Genomic DNA, 19483 nt, shown 5'->3' on the forward strand with positions numbered 1-19483 from the left:
CCCCGCAGGAACGTGATAAAGAAATCCAAGTGTCGACATGGTTTCCAAAGTCCCCAGATCGGAATCCAGTTAAGCATCCAAAGAACAAGGGACATTATCGACAGATCAGTTGAGTCTTGCGAGTTGTGAGGTGATGTGCTGGCATGTCCCTTGGATGCTTGATCAGATTGGGATCTGGGGAATTTGAAGGCCAGGTCAATGCTTTGAGCTCTTTTAAGGTCCTTGGGCCATCCCTGACAGTTTTTGCAGTGTGGCATGGAGCATTGTCTTGCTGGGGGGGCACTGTCATTAGGGAGTGCTGTTGCCATGAGGAGGTGTACTTGGTCTGCAGTGGTGTTTCAGAGGGTGGTGCATGTTAAAGGGCATCCACATGAATGCCAGGACCAAAGCTTTTCCAGCAGAACATCACATTGGAACAAGATGATCAATGTAATTCACTTAACCTGTCAGTGCCTTTAATGTTGTGGCTTATTGGTGTATATCCCCTGACAGTGTGTCCTTGCTGCACTCGAGTAGAGCATTATTACTGTAACACAAAGTGGGAATTCGGTCCAAAAAGACTAACTTTGGAAGACGCTCCCTTAATTTGACTAACTCTGAAGCCTCATTTCAGATAGACTTAATGCTTATTTTTAACATAGACATATTTCCAAGTACTTTGTCCAATATAACCTACATTGTACTCATGTTATGAAGAGATCTCCTCAGGGTAGATAACAACAGGAGCAATGATTATAGCAAGCACAAACAGTTTTAATGTGTATAACTATTTTTTAAGGACAGACTTGAAAAAATTGTGAACCTTAATTTTTAAGTGTTTTTTCTTCTCTCAGTGAGTTTTCCACTGCAAAGCAAAGGATACACAATCCTACATATTTAATCAGATACATTTACAGTAGACACCGTAGCACTACCTAACAACACATAGACACACAGTCACTTCAGTTATTTGTCTGTTTTTAATGTGTGTGTGTGTGTGTGTGTGTGTGTAGGAGAAGGTCTCTGCAGTGAAAACAGAAACCACAGCACCTTTGAAGAAAGTAGAAAACCTGCGAGGCTGTGACCTGCTGCAGGAAGTTTCAGTCACAATCAGAAGGTTTAAGAAGACGTCAATGCCCAAAGAAAGGTCAGATCACTGTTGAGGGATGGGACATCAGCTTGTGTGTACACTATGAAAATGCTGTCATATTAACCAGTAAACACTGTAGCAGTAAAACACATCCAACAGAAAAGGTCAGTTTAGTGTTAATAGTATTTATAGTTGTGCATAAGCTCTACACAGTCTAAGGGCTTATTTATGCTCAAAGCTAGATAGAGACTGTCTGCACTCTGTGTTTATTTCGTCTGTATTTGTCGAATTGGTAATATATGTAGTGATTTATTGTAAAATAGTGGAAGAATTCTCCATCTGTCAGAATGTATGTAATAGAGCGCTGCCTCTGTTTAAAGGCACTTTTCCTCTTCTCATATGAAGCTGGGAACAGCAGCAACATTTATCACAAGTAACATCACGCATTTCAGCTCCATTATAATTCACAAGGTTCATTTGACAAAGCAATTGTCTTATTCAAGACACACTTATTTTTACAATGTGCTAATATTATAAGCATAAGCCTATGACATTTTACATTGCATAAATAAGCCTTGTTACTAGCAGACTCTTTTTCTACACATATGAAGCCAGGATAAATAACACAAGACTTCAAATGCTATTGTGTGGGGGCTTCATTGTCATCAACGGCTATTGTTTATTATCTGTGAAATGTGTCACTACGAAGTTAAGTTACATTGTGTGTAGTTACATTTCTGGGGAGGTATAAACCCCACTTAACACAAATTTAATCACATGACAGTATCTCCTTGGATCTTTATGTCTCTACTGTACAAATTGCAGCAGTTGGGATGGGACTGCCTTTTCAGAATCAGGTTTATTGTCAAGTAGGTTTTTGCATTCAAAGAGTTTGCCTCACTGTTTGGTGCATAGCAATAAACACAGCAAAAGAAAATGAAAATAAAAGCAAATTCTTCAGAAGTCAAGAAACATAGATATAGAAAAAAATTGCAATACTCCGGTAATCCACAAGGCATAAAACTTAAAATGACGGAAAGTCAAAAGACAAAAGTCCTAGTTTTTCCCACCACTTGCCGAACTTCATCCAGTTTGTTGTACAGTGATCACATGATTCTTGGTAATGGTGTGCGAAGTCTGCAGTGGCTCGCTTCCCTCTGCTCCAGTGTTTCACTGCATGGACAAATGTGAGGGCTTCTTTGACCAGGATGTCCCATAATTCAACAGACCATGAGAAGCAGGCTATAATTTCACTGGCGCTATTTCCCTGATGTTCATCAGCTCCCCTCTGTTTCTCTGAAAGAGCTCTGGGTACTACTGCTGAAAACTGAATTAAGAATAAAAAGATGAAACAGTGTGCACCAGTACACCCAGGCAGCCATCTGCAGCACTACCCTGAATGTTCCTCTGTGTTTTTCAGGGTCCAACGCTGTGCAATGCTGCAGTTCCCAGACTTCCATGAGAAGCTGCTGGACGCACTGTGTAGGCGGACAGAGGGCAGCCCGGCCAGTGAGCACGCCCAAAGCCTCACCTTAGACATCTTGTGCTGGCTGGCCGGGGTTTTCTCCAATGGACCCTGCAGGTAGGACTAAAGCTCCAGCACAGCAAATAAGGACATCATCATCTAGGACATGTAGCTCACACATTACTTCCACTTTGACATTTTACAAAGACAAAGTAATACATTCTGTGGCTTCTTTTTAGTTTAAGAGAAGGAAAGGAGGGCCTGCTGGTGAAAACCCGGACGCGGCTAACGGATATTGTTCGGATGTGTTTCTTCGAGGCTGGCCGGAGCATAGCACACAAATGTGCTCGCTTTCTTGCACTTTGTATTAGGTAAGAAGCTTGGTTGATTTCAGTGATGATGCTTTTAGAACCTTTCCACTACAGGAACTTTATGACTCTCTAGCATAAATACCTTCACACTGGGCCACCAAAATAAGTGGTGTAAACACTGTAACTGGTATGCAGACAAAGAAGAGTGTTGACATTCACTTCAGGTTATCAGAAATGGTCAGTGTTTATAGTGAGGAACAGAATTAAACTTGCTTTAAATGTACCGCTAGGTAACAACTTAAGAAAAGGGAAATGGTAGCCAATTAATTAATTCAGTGTCCATTGCCAGAGCTGATCGCGGTCACTCTAGGCAATTGATGTCATTTCAGCAGATGTGCTGCAGTATGTCTTAGAAGATATGATAAAATCATGGGGATAAATGTATTTTTAACAGCATAAGTAAAACCCAGCCATGGATCTTTGATCCATGTCATTCATAACTGGACTTTTAACGGTATTAATTTTGCCCATAGGCTACATCACAGCAAAGTAGGAAATAACAATCAACACAATTAAAACAAACAAAAAGGAAACAATGTTACTACATAGCATACTTACTAACTTACGGTTTAAGAACAAACGTCAAGATAAAATGACCAAATCAACGAAGTCTGGAAGTCTATAAAATCAGGCAAAACGTTCTGCTTCTGAAATGCTCTGTTTGTTATGACACTATGGAAAAAGAGACCAAAAAAGTGGGTTGAAGCTGGACCGTGAAGAACTGCAGCCAGTAAAATTGTCCCTCCTCGCTCCCGTACAGTCAAGATGGTTGTGAGGATAACAAAAATGGTGACTTACTTATCTCAAATTGTGCTTAACTTAAGTGGATCATAACTTATGATATATGTGTCTATTAATTGTGGACACTCAGGGGACCACAAAGTGCATGAAAACTTAATTGTTAACCAGTTAAATTGAATTAAATAAGCAGCTGAAAGGGATTGTTGAATAATATGATATATTTATGGGAGATCATGCGTATCAAATCTGTCATCACTGGCAATTGTAAAGTTTCAAATAACCAGGGGAATGATGTGCTGATGGGGAGGAGACAGCTAAATACAATAGTGCAATGTAGTGTTTTTTTAACGCTTCACCTTCCTGGAGGAAATTGTGGTTCACTACTGGAAGTGTTACAGTGGAAAGAAAGGCACAACCCAATATGATGGCTCCACCTAATGTGATGTGTCATTACGTTCCTGTGGTAGAAAAGGTCTATACCAAGAAGTTGTTCTTTCCTGATCACTTGTGCGTTTTGTGTTTAAACAGTAATAATGATAATAAACATACTGTTGTATTTCTCTCTGTAGTAATGGGAAAGGGGACCCAAGTCAACAGGGTTTTGGCGTCAGTCTTCTGAAGGCAATGCTAGACAATATGCCTTACTTGCCTGCAGCAGCAACAGGTGGTAAGTAACTAAACAACAGTGCAGAGCAACATAACCCCAGTACTCGTCTTCTCAGCTGTCCCTCTCCTGTCTGCTTTCAGGCTCTGTATTCTGGTACTTTGTGTTGCTGAACTATGTGAAGGAAGAGGACCTGGCGGGCTGCAGCACCGCCTGCGCCTCCCTGCTCACCACCATCTCTCGACAGCTGCAGGACCGCCTCACCCCACTGGAGGCACTCCTGCAGACCAGGTACAGCCCCACTGTTAATTGCAAGAGTCAAATGCACGAATACCATTTGATTCTATTTCTTACAATTAGTAGTTAAAGTAATGCTCATTTATACAGCTTTGTACTGTCTCATTAGCAGTGTCTTTGCTTTCTCAATGTGTCTACTGTAACACAAGCGTCTCCTGTCCACTTCCTTCTAGGTACGGCCTGTACAGCTCTCCGTTTGACCCGGTGCTTTTTGACCTGGAGGTCAGTGGTTCCTCCTGTAAGAATGCCTTCAACAGCAGCATCGGAGTCCAGTCCGATGAGATTGACCTTTCTGACATTCTGTCAGGTATTGGTCACACACTGATTCACATCATGTTAACACCATGTTATTCAGCTTACTTTGTTACAGGGTGCCTGCAGGTCCTTAAATAATCTCAAAATATCTTCAGTTTTATTATAGAAATATCAGGCATTAAAAGTCCTTAAACAGTCTTACATTTGAATATACTTGCAACAAACATCTTATTTGATTTGATCCATTTTTAGATTAGTTTTGGTCAATGAGTCAAGCTCCTTTGTGGTAAGATCCACATTGCTGATGTACCAAATCTTTAAATGCACCACTGTCTTTTTACTTTCTACTTGCACTTACCTGTTGGCAAAATATAGATGAATTTAACTCACACTAACAACCATATTGCTATATAAAACCTACCTTTGTAGGGGAGCAGGATACAGCGGGGGGGGGGGGTTGTCCAAAATCTGTCTAAAATTTGGTTACATTTTTTTTTAAAAGGTCTTAAAAAGCATTAAAAGGAAGTGCTGATAATTGTAGACACCCTGCTTTAACTGTCCTCACTATGGACTCAAGATTAAGATACATCAGACTGTCACTGAGTGCAAATAATGTGACACTTAATATGAAATAATATTACTTAAAAATGGTTTGAACCTGTCCAATTTATTTTGGCCATTTATTATCGGAGCATGATGTGTAATGATGGCTCTAAGTTTCTGCACTGTTAACCTGATATTGATGTAGTTAATGTGTATAAAGTATACAATATAATAGAAGCAAATTTTCAAGCAAGATGCAGCAATGTAATGATCTATGTATGTGATGTCTTAGTTTTCTGGACATTGTTTAGCACTGCATAAAGCAATATGTTTTTATTTCTTCACTGTGTCATTGTGGAATGGTGAAAAGCTACAGAGGGTTAAACACTTATTTTTGAAGGAGACTTGAGGGGTAGAATGTTTTCTTGATGTGTTTTGGTGTTGTGTGTGCTGTAGGGAATGGAAAAGTGAGCAGCTGTGCAGCAGCAGAAGGCAGCTTCACAGCATTAACAGGACTCCTGGAGGTAGAGCCTTTGCACTTTAATTGTATCTCCACTAGTGATGGAACACGGGTGGAGCGAGATGACGCCAGCATGTTCACTGGTAAACATTACTTTTTTTCCTGTTTCACTTGTCTTTGCCTCATGAACTGGTCATGTCCTGAACATTCCTTTTTCTTTTCCTAATTCTTTAACCCAGTGAGTACATTTGGTGTGACGCCTGCAGTGGGAGGCCTGTCGACAGGAACGGTCGGTGAAGCTTCAACTGCTCTGAGCTCTGCAGCCCAAGTGGCGCTCCAATCACTGTCCCATGCCATGGTGTCTGCTGAGCAGCAGCTGCAGGTCCTACAGGAGAAACAACAGCAGCTGCTAAAGCTGCAGCAGCAGGTGAAAAACTATCACACTCTTACACACAAGATTTCACTTCAGGATTTGGAGAAGATAATGGGACAGGAAAACTGCCCCCAAGTGGTGTTTTCTTCATTATTGTCTTGTTCTCTGTCTCTGTGCCATGTTTACCATCACTAATTGAGCTTTACAAAATTTGAATGTGGAAGAGTGAAAATGTTCTTTGAATTGTTAAAAATATACTTTGAAGTAAGGATGGGTGCTGAAACCAGGTACTAAATTAGCTGCTGGGCTAAATCATGAAAGACCATAGTATTGATAAGCTCTGACGGTATTGGTTCTTTTATCGGTATTTTGGTTTATTTAATTATCATCATGCAGCCTCTTATCTGCGCTCTGTGCCGGGGCTGAACTCCTCCACATACACACAGATTCACACATACACACATCCACGCTTACACGGTACGATAATTGGTGAACAACTGAGCAGCCGCTGTGGAAACAAAGTGAAAATAACTAGAAAATTACTTGAGTTGACAGCAGCTGCACTCGTAACTCTAAGTGACATTAAGCCTTAGCAAGTAAGAAGTCGATATTTTATCAATACATGTGTTCAGCAAGCATGGACATGTAAACATGTAGAGAGCGATATTCAGTATGCTCCGTCCACAGTCTCTCATCCACCGTCACAAACGTGATGTCTTACACAAGGACAGCACGTTAGTTCAGCTGATAGTGAATTGTTACTAATAAGCTGAGATGACAGCTGTGTGTATATAGACTAACTTAGTTTGACACTTATCTTAAAATTGGGTAGATACTTTTAAACTCTGCTGCTGGCTGAGACAAACAGCCCCTCCTCTCTCTACCAGCACAGATGTTACCTGCACACGGTGAATCACATCACTATAGAGTGAGCAGGACAGAGGACAGCAGGACTGACTTACAGTGACTGATAAATGCTGAACTTCACTCAGTATTGTCAGGTCAGGAATATTATTGATAAAGTGACGTTGCTGTTGTAAAAATTACTGTTGCCGCTCCGGAAACATTTAGTTATATTCAAAATATTCAGTTATCCTGTTCTGAATATATTCTTATTAGATAGATATATTTTCTCAAAAGCAATTATTTAGAAATGAAAAAGAACTGATAAGAGTACCAATAAAGTACTGAATCGATTGAAGTTGTAGTATCGATAAAATGTTAATGATACCCATCCCTACTTTGAAGTAAATCGAATTTCATTGAAAAATCTGTCTTTGTCACTATAAGGCTCTTGCTGCCAAGCCGCGGTCACTCTTGCTCTTAACGTTTGTATTTATGAGGCATTCTGGAAAATACAAAAAATTCCAAAACTGAAACTGACCATGCAGGTCAAGTCGAACCGAAATACTTAATTGCAAACTTTTGGCTCATATATAGGACCACAGGGGTATCCAGGGGTAGAGTTTTTGTCACGATGCTGTTATCAGCTCAGTCAAGTGTTTTTATTTGTGGTTCATAATACCTGTGTTTCTGTGTTGACAGAAGGCCAAGCTTGAGGCCAAGCTTCATCAGACCACCTCTGCAGCAGCAGCCACTGCCTCCGGTGTGGGGCCCATCCACAACTCTGTGCCTTCCAACCCCTCGTCTGCTCCGGGCTTCTTCATTCACCCCTCTGATGTCATCCCCCCGACACCTAAAACTACACCCCTCTTCATGACCCCTCCTCTCACGCCGCCCAACGAGGCAGTATCGGCAGCCTTCAGTGCTGAGCTGGCTCATCTGTTCCCTGGCTCCATGATGGACCCCGGGCCTGTTAACCTGGCAGCACACAAGAACACACAGAAAGCCAAGCCGGTTAGTTATATATAGCTATAGGGCTGGGTATCGGTACCTGATACCTTAAAGGTATTAGCTGAAATAGGCCTATGTGCTTGATAGTTGCATAGCTCTGCAATGCATTAAAAGATCCCTGTATCCAAGCGGTTCCTCATTATTATTATTTTTTTTTGATTAAGTATGAAATAGCAAACCCTCCCTTTAATCTTTTTGGCCTTGTCAGTGTGTTGGGGAATGTGTTTGTTCCTTTAACAGATTATTCTCCAGTGTTAGTTGCTTCGGTGCAGCCTGAGTCTGAGCCACCTTAAACAGTTGTGTTCCGCTGTATGTTTACTTTCATCGTCTGGACTTCTTTTGCACTGATTAATTAAGAAATGACTCTTATTGGCTTTTTGCTCGTGGAGTTTGCAGTGGCGCAGTGAGTGTGGCTGTCGTTGGCTGTACAGTGTCTGTCTTTCTGAGAAAGACAGTGAAACACCACGCACAAGCACACTGAGCTGAAATTAAACGAGTGCACATAACTTTGGTAAATAACATGAATAAACAGTCTCATTCTGCATTTTGCTTTCATTTATGGCATGTAGTGTTTGGCTGTGTGCGGTGTGCAGCCCCTGCTTGTGCATGGGAGCTTAACAGAGTGGAGGGGAGAGAGGAGCAGTGGAGAGTTGGGGGGTTGATGACGGCAGTTTGCATTGCTGTGCATGAAAGCTTGGCGGGTAAAGAAGGACACCAGTTGACGTAAAATAAAGGAACGGCTCCTGTATATAGCTCAATATAGCCAATCCTGATCAGTCAAAAAACAGTTTGATCAGCCCCGATTGGGACACAACTAAAGTAATGTAATTAAACCAAGACCTGAGATGATCCTTGTTTGCAAACATTTCACTCTGTGGGATTTATTAGAATTCATACTGACAAGATTGAAGATTTTTCTTTTCTCTGTTTGCGGCTCAAACAATTCTGAAGTCGTTTTTCAGGTTCTGAATCTAATACTACCATTTTTCCTCAGAGAATATTTAAGCTCATCAAATATCACCTTAATTTATATTGTGATATATGTTATTTCTGAATTAAGGCATCCAAAAAAACCTCTTCAGCATCAGCACTAGATGTGAACATTTTTAAATGATACCCAGCCTGAGTGACATACAGTAAAATGAGAAAATATTTGAAGTTCCTGTTTAACTGTGGAATGTTGGTTTCTTTTTGCTGCAGAGCCCCATGGGCAGTGGTCTGGCATTGGCCATTTCCCAGGCGTCTCACTTCCTGCAGCCTCCGCCACACCAGTCCATCATCATAGAAAGGATGCACTCTGGTATGTCATGAAGCAGTATTCCATATCACCACCTAACTGGTGCTCAGAAATGTCTATTTATTTAGACTTGTACAAACTGAAAGACATGTTTGAAACAGGTTTGTATACATTTGACACAAGTTATACATTAGGATGTATATACTGTAAAACAGCGTAAATTAAAAATCTAAAAAAAAAGAAATGAATTTGTTTTCCAAAGTGAACTTCCTGTTTCCGCTGTCCTTTCTTCTAGGAGCTCGTCGCTTTGTCACTCTGGACTTTGGCCGTCCTGTCTTGCTGACCGATGCTCTGATCCCGACCTGTGGCGACCTGGCCTCTCTGTCCATAGACATCTGGACACTGGGTGAGGAGGTGGACGGTCGCAGGCTGGTGGTGGCCACCGACATTAGCACCCACTCCCTCATTCTGCACGATCTGCTGCCACCACCAGTCTGCAGGTTCATGAAGGTCTGTGTTTCATCTATATTTTGCCCAGATGGCCCACCTGACATTTTGAGTTTTTCATGCTTTTCATGCCTTTTGTTAGTCCATAAGGATGTCTTATTTTTGTTTGCTTCCTATGACTCTTAGATCACTGTGATTGGGCGCTATGGCAGCACTAATGCTCGGGCAAAGATCCCACTGGGCTTCTACTACGGCCACACTTACATCCTGCCATGGGAGAGTGAACTTAAGTTGATGCATGATCCTCTGCGGGGAGAGGGTGAGGCGGCCAGTCAGCCCGATGTGGATCAGCACTTGACCATGATGGTGGCACTGCAGGAGGACATCCAGTGCAGGTGAGAGTGGAAGCAAATCATCTCCAGCACTTGTATATTTCAACTTCATTCCTAGTATGTTAGGTTTGTCCGATTTTGCCTTTAATTCCAAAAAAGTTGGGATGCTGTGTAAAACATAAATAAAATTGGAATGCAATGATTTGCAAAGCCTTTTTGGTCTATATTCAGTTGACGAAAGTAAAAGTGCAACTCGTTCCAAAAAAGTTGGGACAGTAGCATGTTTATGACTGTGATACATCACCTTTTCTTTTAACAACACTCAGTAAGTGTTTGGGACTGAGGACACTAATTGTTGAAGCTTTGAAAGTGAATTTTTTTCCCATCCTTGCTTGATTTACGACTTAAGTTGCAGGTTCAGGTTTCCATTGTCATATTTTGCACTTCAAAATGCATCACACATTCAATGGGAGTCAGGCCTGGACTGCAGGCAGGCAAGTCCAGGACCTGCACTCTGTTACTACGAAGCCACGCTTTTGTAACACATGCAAAATGTAGCTTGGCATTGTGCCACTGGATTAAGCAGGGACATCCCTCAAAAAGACATTGTCTGGATGGCAGCATATGTTGTTCCAAAACCTGTGTCTGCCTTTGAGCAGTAACGGAGCCTTCACAGATGTTACAGTTACCCATGATGCCATGGGCACTAACACACCTCCATAACTTCACAGACGCTGGCTTTGAACTTTGAGCTGGTAACCTTCTGGGTGGTCCTTTTGTCTTTAGCCCGGAGGACACAATGTCCATTATTTCCAAAAACAATCAGAAATGTGAAGTTGTCAGACCACAGCACACTTTTCCACTTTGTGTCAGTCCATCTCAGATGAGCTCAGGCCCAGAGAAGTCAGCAGCATTTCTGGATGTTGTTAATAAGTGACTTTCACTTTGTATGGCAGACTTGCATTTGTAGGCATTTTTTCTGAGGTACTTTGAGCCCATGTAGTAATATCTTTTATACAATTATGTTCGTTTTTAATGCAGTGCAGCCGGATAGGTCAAAGGTCATGGGCATTCAGTGCTGTCCCTTCCGTGTGAAGATTTCGCTGATGTTTTTTGAGCATGTCACAACTTCCCCAGTGTTTTGTGCCTCCTGTCCCAACTTTTTTGGAATATGTCACAAAAACACACATTAGGTGATTTTTTTTCCAAAGGCCAAGTTATTTATTAAAAAAACAGATGGCCACTGTGCAACAAACAAAAAACAAAACAAAACAAAAAAACTAAAGTGCATTTGTTGGGGACTATATTCAGCGGCATATTAATTCAGATTCCACACTCTCATGTTCTTGTTTACCAGATACAATCTAGCTTGCCATCGGCTGGAGACCCTTCTGCAGAACATTGACCTGCCGCCTCTCAACAGCGCTAACAATGCCCAGTACTTCTTGAGAAAGCCAGACAAGGTGGTGGAGGAGGATCAGCGTGTTTTCTCAGCCTATCAGGACTGCATCCAGCTGCAGCTGCAGCTTAACCTGGCTCACCATGCCGTGCAGCGGCTACGTGTATCACTAGGGGCTAGCCGCAAGTCACTCCCCACAGCTAGGGCTCCAGCGGCCCAGGAGCTGGTCCACAACTCCTCCACAGAGCAGCTGAGAACCATCATCCGCTACCTGCTGGACACACTGCTCAGCCTGCTGCATTCCAACAATGGTGAGCATGGAACCAGACATAGCTGTGTCTTCTGGGACACTAAGTGTTATATTTTGAAGATGACGGGGTTACAAATGCTTGGATGTTTTCCCCTGAATTAAACCATTGGTAGATGGATGGCATCCTGCTTGAAGACACTGATTTGCACTTCATTTATTTATGTGTCTTTATTTTTTCAGGCCACTCTGTGCCCTCAGTGCTCCAGAGTACCTTCCATGCTCAGGCCTGTGAGGAGCTCTTCAAACACCTTTGCATCAGTGGGACGCCTAAAATCCGTCTTCATGCTGGTCTGCTGTTGGTGCAGCTCTGTGGAGGTGAGCGTTGGTGGGGCCAGTTCCTTTCCAATGTGCTACAGGAGCTCTACAACTCTGAACAACTGCTCATCTTCCCTCAGGACAGGTAAGATTTTGACACAGTTACCACAAGTCCTTTATACTTTTTCCCAGTGCTTTTTAACACTTTAATGATAATCAAAGTATTTGAAACATTTTTAAAGTTGTAATCCTTCACATTTTCATTCTGTCAAGCCTAATTAAAGCTGAATTTGTTTTTTGGATTATTTGTAAAAATGTGTCCATTTGCAAATCAGGTTATTACTTCCTGTACTAAAAAGTGCACCCTGTTTGTGTTTGTTGACAAGGTGCTGTGGTTATGAGAGGTGAAGTCAGGAAAGTCTGTCCCTACTTGCTGTTAGGGGTGCTATGGAGTCAGCTTAGAGCAGTAGTGCGTAACTTCTGTCGCCTCCCAGCGGATAATGCGTTATTACAACTAATAAGCCTGCGGCACTTCCAGGTACACAGAGTGACACTCACCACACACCGTGTACACAGAGTAACACTCGCCAGTCGCCACACACCATACACAGAGTAACACTTGCCTTTGTGGTAGGATTCACTTCTGAACCGTGTCTTGGCCGCTTCTCCGCCAAGTTGCTTTCTCTTTCTACCTGCGCTCTACCTCTTGCTATGACACTCTCCGCTCTTCCTCCCCCTCCCTTCTTGTTGTGAGGAAGCATTTCCTGTGTGCCAGCGCGGGAATGTCGCTGGTCGACACACATACTAAAAATGATATATATTAAAAAATACCGCGAGATGTTAGAGGAGCCGATTGGCTTAATCAGCATTGTGTCATCTCCTCTAGTAGTGGCTTGGGTGAAACGGACATTTACAGACCTGTAGAAGTTACGCACTATAGCTTTAACATACAAGCACACAGTCGTGTATATTTTCATCGTATTCACAGCGCTTGATGTGTGTGCCAAGTTTTGTGAGTTTTTGAGTATCCGAAGGGTGTCAAGAAGGCTTTCAAAGGATAAATGTAATCGGGAGCACTATAGAGCCGACGTGCCATGCCCAAGCCCAATTGCAACATTATATCGAAATCATTGCTAGTTTGAACACTGGTGCAAAGTTTTGTTTGTTTGTTTCAGTTTTTGTGCATCCCAAATTCCTCAAACATTTTCATAAAATAAAAATTATGGCATGAAATCCAAGGTAGGTGACTGATTCACTGACTGACTGACTGACTGACTGACTGAGTCTCAAAAGATTTTATATGCTCTTGAAGATGAGAGCAATGATCACCTCAAACTTGTGAACAACTAAGGAACTTAATTCCAACTTAGAGGGTGCTATGGAACCCGGCAGCCGCGCCTGAGCCCAATCACTGTAGAACTTTGCAATTTTCGCCAGTTTTGATGTGCTTGCCAATTTTTGAGAGTTTTCAAGCATTTTAAGATCCTCAATAATGTGACTCTGCAGCACATCTTTAAAAAAACAGCTCTACAAAAACAAGAGGTTCCATTGGACCCTGGCACTTTTGTGCTGGGGCCCTTATGAAACGAAGACAGTTGTTTGAGTTATACAATATGCCTAAGTGAGTATAGGTAGTGTAACTGTTGGATTTGTCTGCTTGTATATTTGGGAGCTAGATTTGAATAGATTATATAACCCAGTGCATCTCCTTACATAGATCTTGGTCTCCTCCAAACATCTCTGGCAGAGCTGTTATTCAAGTTCTGTGTTTATTCAAGTTTATGTCCAGGTGGTGATGAACACAAGTAATCGCAGTATTTTCCATCTTGTTTCATCTCAGGGTGTTCATGCTCCTGTCCTGCATTGGCCAAAGATCTTTGAGTAACAGTGGTGTGTTAGAGGGCCTCCTGAACCTACTGGACAGCCTGCTGTCTCCTCTGCAGCAGCCACAAGCTGCTGCCCAGCGCAGGACTGAAGGTACAGCTGCTGTCACTGTGGCATGCTTACAAATGCATAACAAAGCTTTTCACATGTATGCCACATAGGACAACTGAAGTTTGTAAAATCAATGTTTCTGGAGCAGAAATGACACATCGAGTAGTATGTGTTTGTGAATGTGAACGCTTACATTTATTCATTCAGCAGATAATTCATTGTGTGTGTATGTGTTTTCCAGGTGTTTTGGATATCCCAATGATCAGCTGGGTGGTGATGTTGGTTTCCAGACTGTTGGACTATGTAGCGAGTATAGAAGATGAGGCCTCAGGTGGGAAAAAGCACCTCGGAGGGAAAGAGCGGGAGAGAACTTTTACAGGTACATCCCTTTCCATCTGACACCTACAATTTACAGTTACAGTTTACAGTTTTTATTTCTAATCCATTTTTCATACAGGAGAGTAAGCTTGTTAAAAACCTTAGTAAGACTTCCAAAAAATACACTTCATCTCATTTCAGTGCTTACACTACAACTCATTGTAGTGTTTTTTTTTTCTTGTCTTTTATCCATCTGCCCTTTTCTTTTCTACATAGCTCTAAAAATGTTCCACTTTTTATGGAACTTACACTTCTGCAGCTGCTTCTAGCAGCTGCGTGTGTTTTAACTCCCCACATCATTGAACTGATGAATGTTATCGGTCTGTCCTGCAGGTATTCAGTGGAGCTTCATCAATAACAGCCTTCAGTCTCAGAACTCCAGCAGGTCAGCCAAAGGCAGCAGCAGCCTGGATCGACTCTACTCACGCAAGATCCGCAAGCAGCTCGTCCACCACAAGCAGGTAAATGTGTCTCAGTCCAACACTACCTCAAACCCAGTCTCTCAGATGTGTTCTTTAAATACTCAGGTACTGTGTAATATATGAAAATGTGCATACAGGTCTGGTACTAGTCCTCTATTAGACAAGCAGGGAAAACGTTTTCCTCATCTGTTTGATTCATTGCCCTTTTTCTGATGAAGCTGCAGCCTGAAATGGGTTGTCTGGAGAGAATGCTTTTACTGTGCTTATATTTATCATGCCCTTTTTATTGTAGCAGTTAAATCTATTGAAAGCAAAACAGAAAGCTTTGGTGGAGCAGATTGAGAAGGAGAAGATCCAGAGCAACAAAGGCTCCTCCTACAAACTGCTGGTGGAACAGGCCAAGCTCAAACAAGCCACATCAAAGGTGAGCACTTCATCATACACTGCTGGATGTAGGGGTCGACAGATAATCGGCCTGGCCGATTATCGGACCGATATTATGAATTTTTAGGGTTATCGGTATCTGTCATTTTTTTACACCGATATGCTGATATACAGTTTTGTTTTCCTTAGCTGCGTTGTTTTGCCCCTGGCATGTTTCTCACTGCCTGCATGTACCACTCTAGGCTTTTAAAAGCAAACTCAAGACCTACCTTTTTGGCCTGGCTTTTAATTGTGCTCTCCTTTTATTTTATTTTATTTTATTTTATTTTATTTTATTTTATTTTATTATTTTTGTATTTATTTTTATTTATTTATTTTTATTTTGTATTCATGATTATTGTGTAAATATAAATATATATAAATTTATGCTTACTTGCATTTGAATGTAGTGCGTTGTCATTGTTTACTTGTATTGGCCTGGCTCTGAAAAAAACATATCGGTCGATCCCTAGCTGGATGTACAGTATGCTGCAGTATCACATTCTCAGCTCAGAAATAATAATAATGATAATAAACTTTTTTTATACAGCACCTTTCAAAACACAGTTGCAAAGTACTGTACAATAAAACTAAACACATTTAAAACACAAAGAGAATAAATCAAATATCATCATAAAATGTCATCTAAGTAAAAGATAAAACTTTTAGAAAAGACTCCTGTACACTGTCCAACTAGCAAAAATAATGATTTTAATGCAGCTGCAACGTTTCGGTGACTAGACCTTCAACAGGCAATGATGTTTGGGAAAGTTGTTTTATCCTCACTGGATGTAGGCAGTCCTAACCACAAGGTGGGGCTAGCAGGATTTGTGGGGGATTGAGAGGTGAGCTGGTGTGGACCGGAAGTTACCAGGAGTGGACTAGAGGTAGCAGGTAGTCAATGACTTCTTAAAGAAAGGCCATGCTCCCCCTGATATCAGATAGAGATGTCAACTTGTTAGTCTTTTCTTTTCTTTTCTTTTCTTTTCTTTTCTTTGTTTCCATCCTCAATCCGACATTATGAACACTCTACATTTCAATTCATTAGAATGCTCAAACATTGGAATTGAAATATGAACAAAAATTAATTGTTTGTTGTTCTTCCAATTCAGTTCATCATTTTCTCATGACTGTGTGTTTACCATGACTCTCTCTTCCAGCACTTTAAGGACCTGATCCGTCTGCGGCGGACGGCCGAATGGCCCCGCTCCACATTGGACACTGAGTCCACAACAGCCAAAGAAGCCCCGGAAGTAGAACCTCTGCCCTTTACACTGTCCCATGAACGCTGCATCTCTGTGGTGCAGAAGCTGGCCCTCTTCCTCCTCTCTATGGACTTCACCTGCCATGCTGACCTGCTGCTTTTTGTCTGCAAGGTATTCATCTGACTCTTGTATGTGGACTTCTTCAGTTTGCTCATCTGTATATACCAATAAATAAGTACTTTTGTCATCCGCTCAGGTCCTGGCTAGGATAGCCAACGCCACAAGACCCACAATCCACCTGTGTGAGGTGGTGTCCGAGCAACAGCTGGAGCGTCTGCTGCTCCTGCTCGTGGGGACTGACTTTAACCGTGGGGACATCTCCTGGGGAGGCGCATGGGCGCAGTATTCCCTCACGTGCATGCTACAGGACATCCTAGCAGGTGTGTGTAGTTTGCTTGCAGTTTGGTGTCACATGTGTTTTAACTTGATAAACAGTTTGTGTGTTTATGTCTGGGGTTTTTGAATGTCTGTGTTTGATCAGGTTGAAAAATATTTAGGCTGACAGAGATTGTTGTTCGAGTTTTAGTCTGCATGTAGACAGCTGTGGCTGTAACATTATCTACTAACCCTTCTCTTTTTTGTTGTTTTGAATGTTAGACAAAAGCCAGATAAAGACAATTACACTGGTCTGCTCTTGAAAGATTTGCAGATGATTTGTCAAATTATTTTTTTTCCTGCCAGCATTGCTTGTGGCTAGCAGAAAAAATAGATCAGACACTAATACTATCACTGCCGACAGCGCTTCACAGAAAATTGGTGTTTCTCTCATCTTTCACCATCATCAGGTCAAAATTATAATTTTTCCCAATACAGTTATTTTTGACCAAATAACTAATGACAAAACTAATGACATTCCCATCAGCCTCAGCTGTAGCCTTTTGGTGATTAGTGCCAATTAGCAAATGTTAGCATGCTAAACTAGATGGTGAAATTAGATATTATCATACCTCCTAAACATCAACATGTTAGCATTTTTTCATTTTGAGCATGTTAGCAGTCTGATGTTAACACTTTGCTTAAAGCACTCCTATGCCCTAAGACCAGCCTCACATAGGCCCTAGCATGGCTCGATGTTTTGTGTCTTTTAACATCTTGGAGCCATGTTGGATCTGACTCTTTGCAGTTTACGCATCTCGTGCATTTCTTTCGAACTGTGAATAATTAAGTGTAAACTTTGCTTTTGTCCCAGGTGAATTGCTGTCTCCAGGCTCTCTGGATGTCATGGATGAGGTTGCTGTGGGCGAGGAGGCTGGGGCATCGTCCTCCTCAGCGGGGGCCGATTCGGACGACTCCTTGCCCCAGCCGGCACCCATTCCCCTGGTAGAGAGCATTGATGAGGCCCTGGTGCCTGATATCATCGCAGGTACTACAGGGACCTCCTCAGTATTTCAAAGTGCGTGGGTAGCCCCGTCCATTCTGCACACTTCCCACAACACCACACAGATGTTGATACGAACCCACACTTTTTATCATCACAATATAAAGTAATAGTGTGCTAAAATGTTCTCTTTTTTCATAGCTGCATGTTTCCTGTTTTTCTCCACAGTATGGTTTTATGTGTATTATTATTGTATTGGTTCTATCTTTTGGAGCGGGAGTTCAAACATGTAGATTCAGAGCCATTTTGGGCAATTTGTTATTCGAACAGTGGTGTTATTTTTGTTTATAGTTGACATTCAACAGAACAATTCTGTTTTTCCCCCAATTTGGGCACCATGAGTTGTTTTAGCTACCTAATTGTTCTCATACAGAAACACATTTGGTCCTGACTGCGTCTTGTGTCTGGACTCTCCCTCCAGTAGATGAGTAGAGGAGCTAATATCTTGATCGGCATTAAAATTGCCCAGTAACGTGCTAAAGAAAGAGTTTCTCTTGCTTGTATGTTTTCCTAGTGTGCTTGCTTGGCAATATTAAAGCTGTTTTCGTTATCTAAAGGTGCTCCACCTCTGTCATCTTTGGAAAAAGATAAAGACATAGACTTTGACTTGCTACAAGACCTGATGGATGTTGATATTGATCCTTTAGATATTGATTTGGAAAAAGATCCACTCGCCGCCAAAGTGTTTAAGGTAGGTTTATTACGACACTCTATTCTTCTCTTTTCTTCTCTCTGTTTACTCTGTTGTTGTTTGGCACTGGCTTGCAGATTGACGTAGTGACAGATAACTGTTGAGTTAGCTGAAATAAACAGCCATGAAACTACATGCGACGTGATTGGGAACTTGAATGCAAAGACTTAAGACTTACTTGTGACTCGTACAACAATGACTTGATCCCACTTCCCACACAAAAGTTTACAAGAAAAAGCATAACAATTGTTGTAGTCGTTGAATGTAAATTTGGATTTTAATGGGAATAGATTTCTATAGCTTGATACAGTGAAATTAGATAATTAGAAATTATGGAATTTTTATTTGAATACATTGCAGTCAGAAGGTGCCAGAAATCTGTCAGCGTGAGTGTCCAATGAAAGATGTGGATGTCATCGAGTTATGTATACCAAAGTCATTATTCTTAAAATACTACAAGATTTTTGTGTTAAGGCATTATTATTATTTTTTTTTCCTTACTTTATTCTCAGTCATCAGTTTATTTTCCCTTTAACAAAACCCCCAGTATTTTGTTGTACACCATCAGCCTGAATTGTTTTATTCATATGTTAACTGCGAGGTTGAAACATGACAATAGCAACTCTGTGAATTCTCGATTTGTTTGTTTTATGTTTGATATTATCTGAAAATGATAGATTGATTCTCTTAGTATAGTTGATGATATTGCCCTTTTATTATATAATTGATAAATGCTTAAATCATTACTAAGCTACTGGTATTTTCAACAAAATAGTTTCCCTTGCCCCACAGCACAGCTCCTTTAAACTACCTCACCTTGATTGTTAGTTACTCATCGAATTCAGCTTTAAAATGCAATCATTTCTTTGAACCGTCAAAAGGCCTTGATTTAAAAAAAACCTGCTTTTCACTTGCTTAACTTCAACATTGACTTTTGAAGTGTTGTTAGCAGCAGAGAGAGAAAGCACAAGCTCTAAGT

The 19483-nt window shown here is 41.4% G+C and overlaps 1 protein-coding gene across 7 annotated transcripts in view; it reads left to right on the forward strand.

The window, feature by feature from the left end:
- birc6 (baculoviral IAP repeat containing 6) overlaps window positions 1-19483 on the forward strand; it is a 143689-nt gene that overhangs the window by 25353 nt on the left and 98853 nt on the right. For 2 of the 7 annotated variants that reach the window (XM_049601143.1, XM_049601146.1), the window contains exons 17-38: window positions 993-1126; window positions 2490-2651; window positions 2774-2905; window positions 4216-4313; window positions 4394-4541; window positions 4721-4854; window positions 5802-5948; window positions 6045-6232; window positions 7724-8035; window positions 9233-9332; window positions 9565-9779; window positions 9903-10111; window positions 11406-11758; window positions 11938-12157; window positions 13853-13989; window positions 14189-14326; window positions 14659-14786; window positions 15040-15171; window positions 16331-16546; window positions 16632-16815; window positions 17625-17828; window positions 18371-18504. In XM_049601143.1, coding sequence (XP_049457100.1) covers window positions 993-1126; window positions 2490-2651; window positions 2774-2905; window positions 4216-4313; window positions 4394-4541; window positions 4721-4854; window positions 5802-5948; window positions 6045-6232; window positions 7724-8035; window positions 9233-9332; window positions 9565-9779; window positions 9903-10111; window positions 11406-11758; window positions 11938-12157; window positions 13853-13989; window positions 14189-14326; window positions 14659-14786; window positions 15040-15171; window positions 16331-16546; window positions 16632-16815; window positions 17625-17828; window positions 18371-18504 — 3825 coding nt within the window. The remainder of the gene's footprint in view (window positions 1-992; window positions 1127-2489; window positions 2652-2773; window positions 2906-4215; window positions 4314-4393; window positions 4542-4720; window positions 4855-5801; window positions 5949-6044; window positions 6233-7723; window positions 8036-9232; window positions 9333-9564; window positions 9780-9902; window positions 10112-11405; window positions 11759-11937; window positions 12158-13852; window positions 13990-14188; window positions 14327-14658; window positions 14787-15039; window positions 15172-16330; window positions 16547-16631; window positions 16816-17624; window positions 17829-18370; window positions 18505-19483) is intronic. The other 5 variants (XM_049601147.1, XM_049601148.1, XM_049601149.1 and 2 more) reach the window with 4 other exon arrangements.

This window comes from Epinephelus fuscoguttatus, linkage group LG16, assembly GCF_011397635.1.
Source record: "Epinephelus fuscoguttatus linkage group LG16, E.fuscoguttatus.final_Chr_v1".
Classification (NCBI taxonomy): domain Eukaryota; kingdom Metazoa; phylum Chordata; class Actinopteri; order Perciformes; family Serranidae; genus Epinephelus; species Epinephelus fuscoguttatus.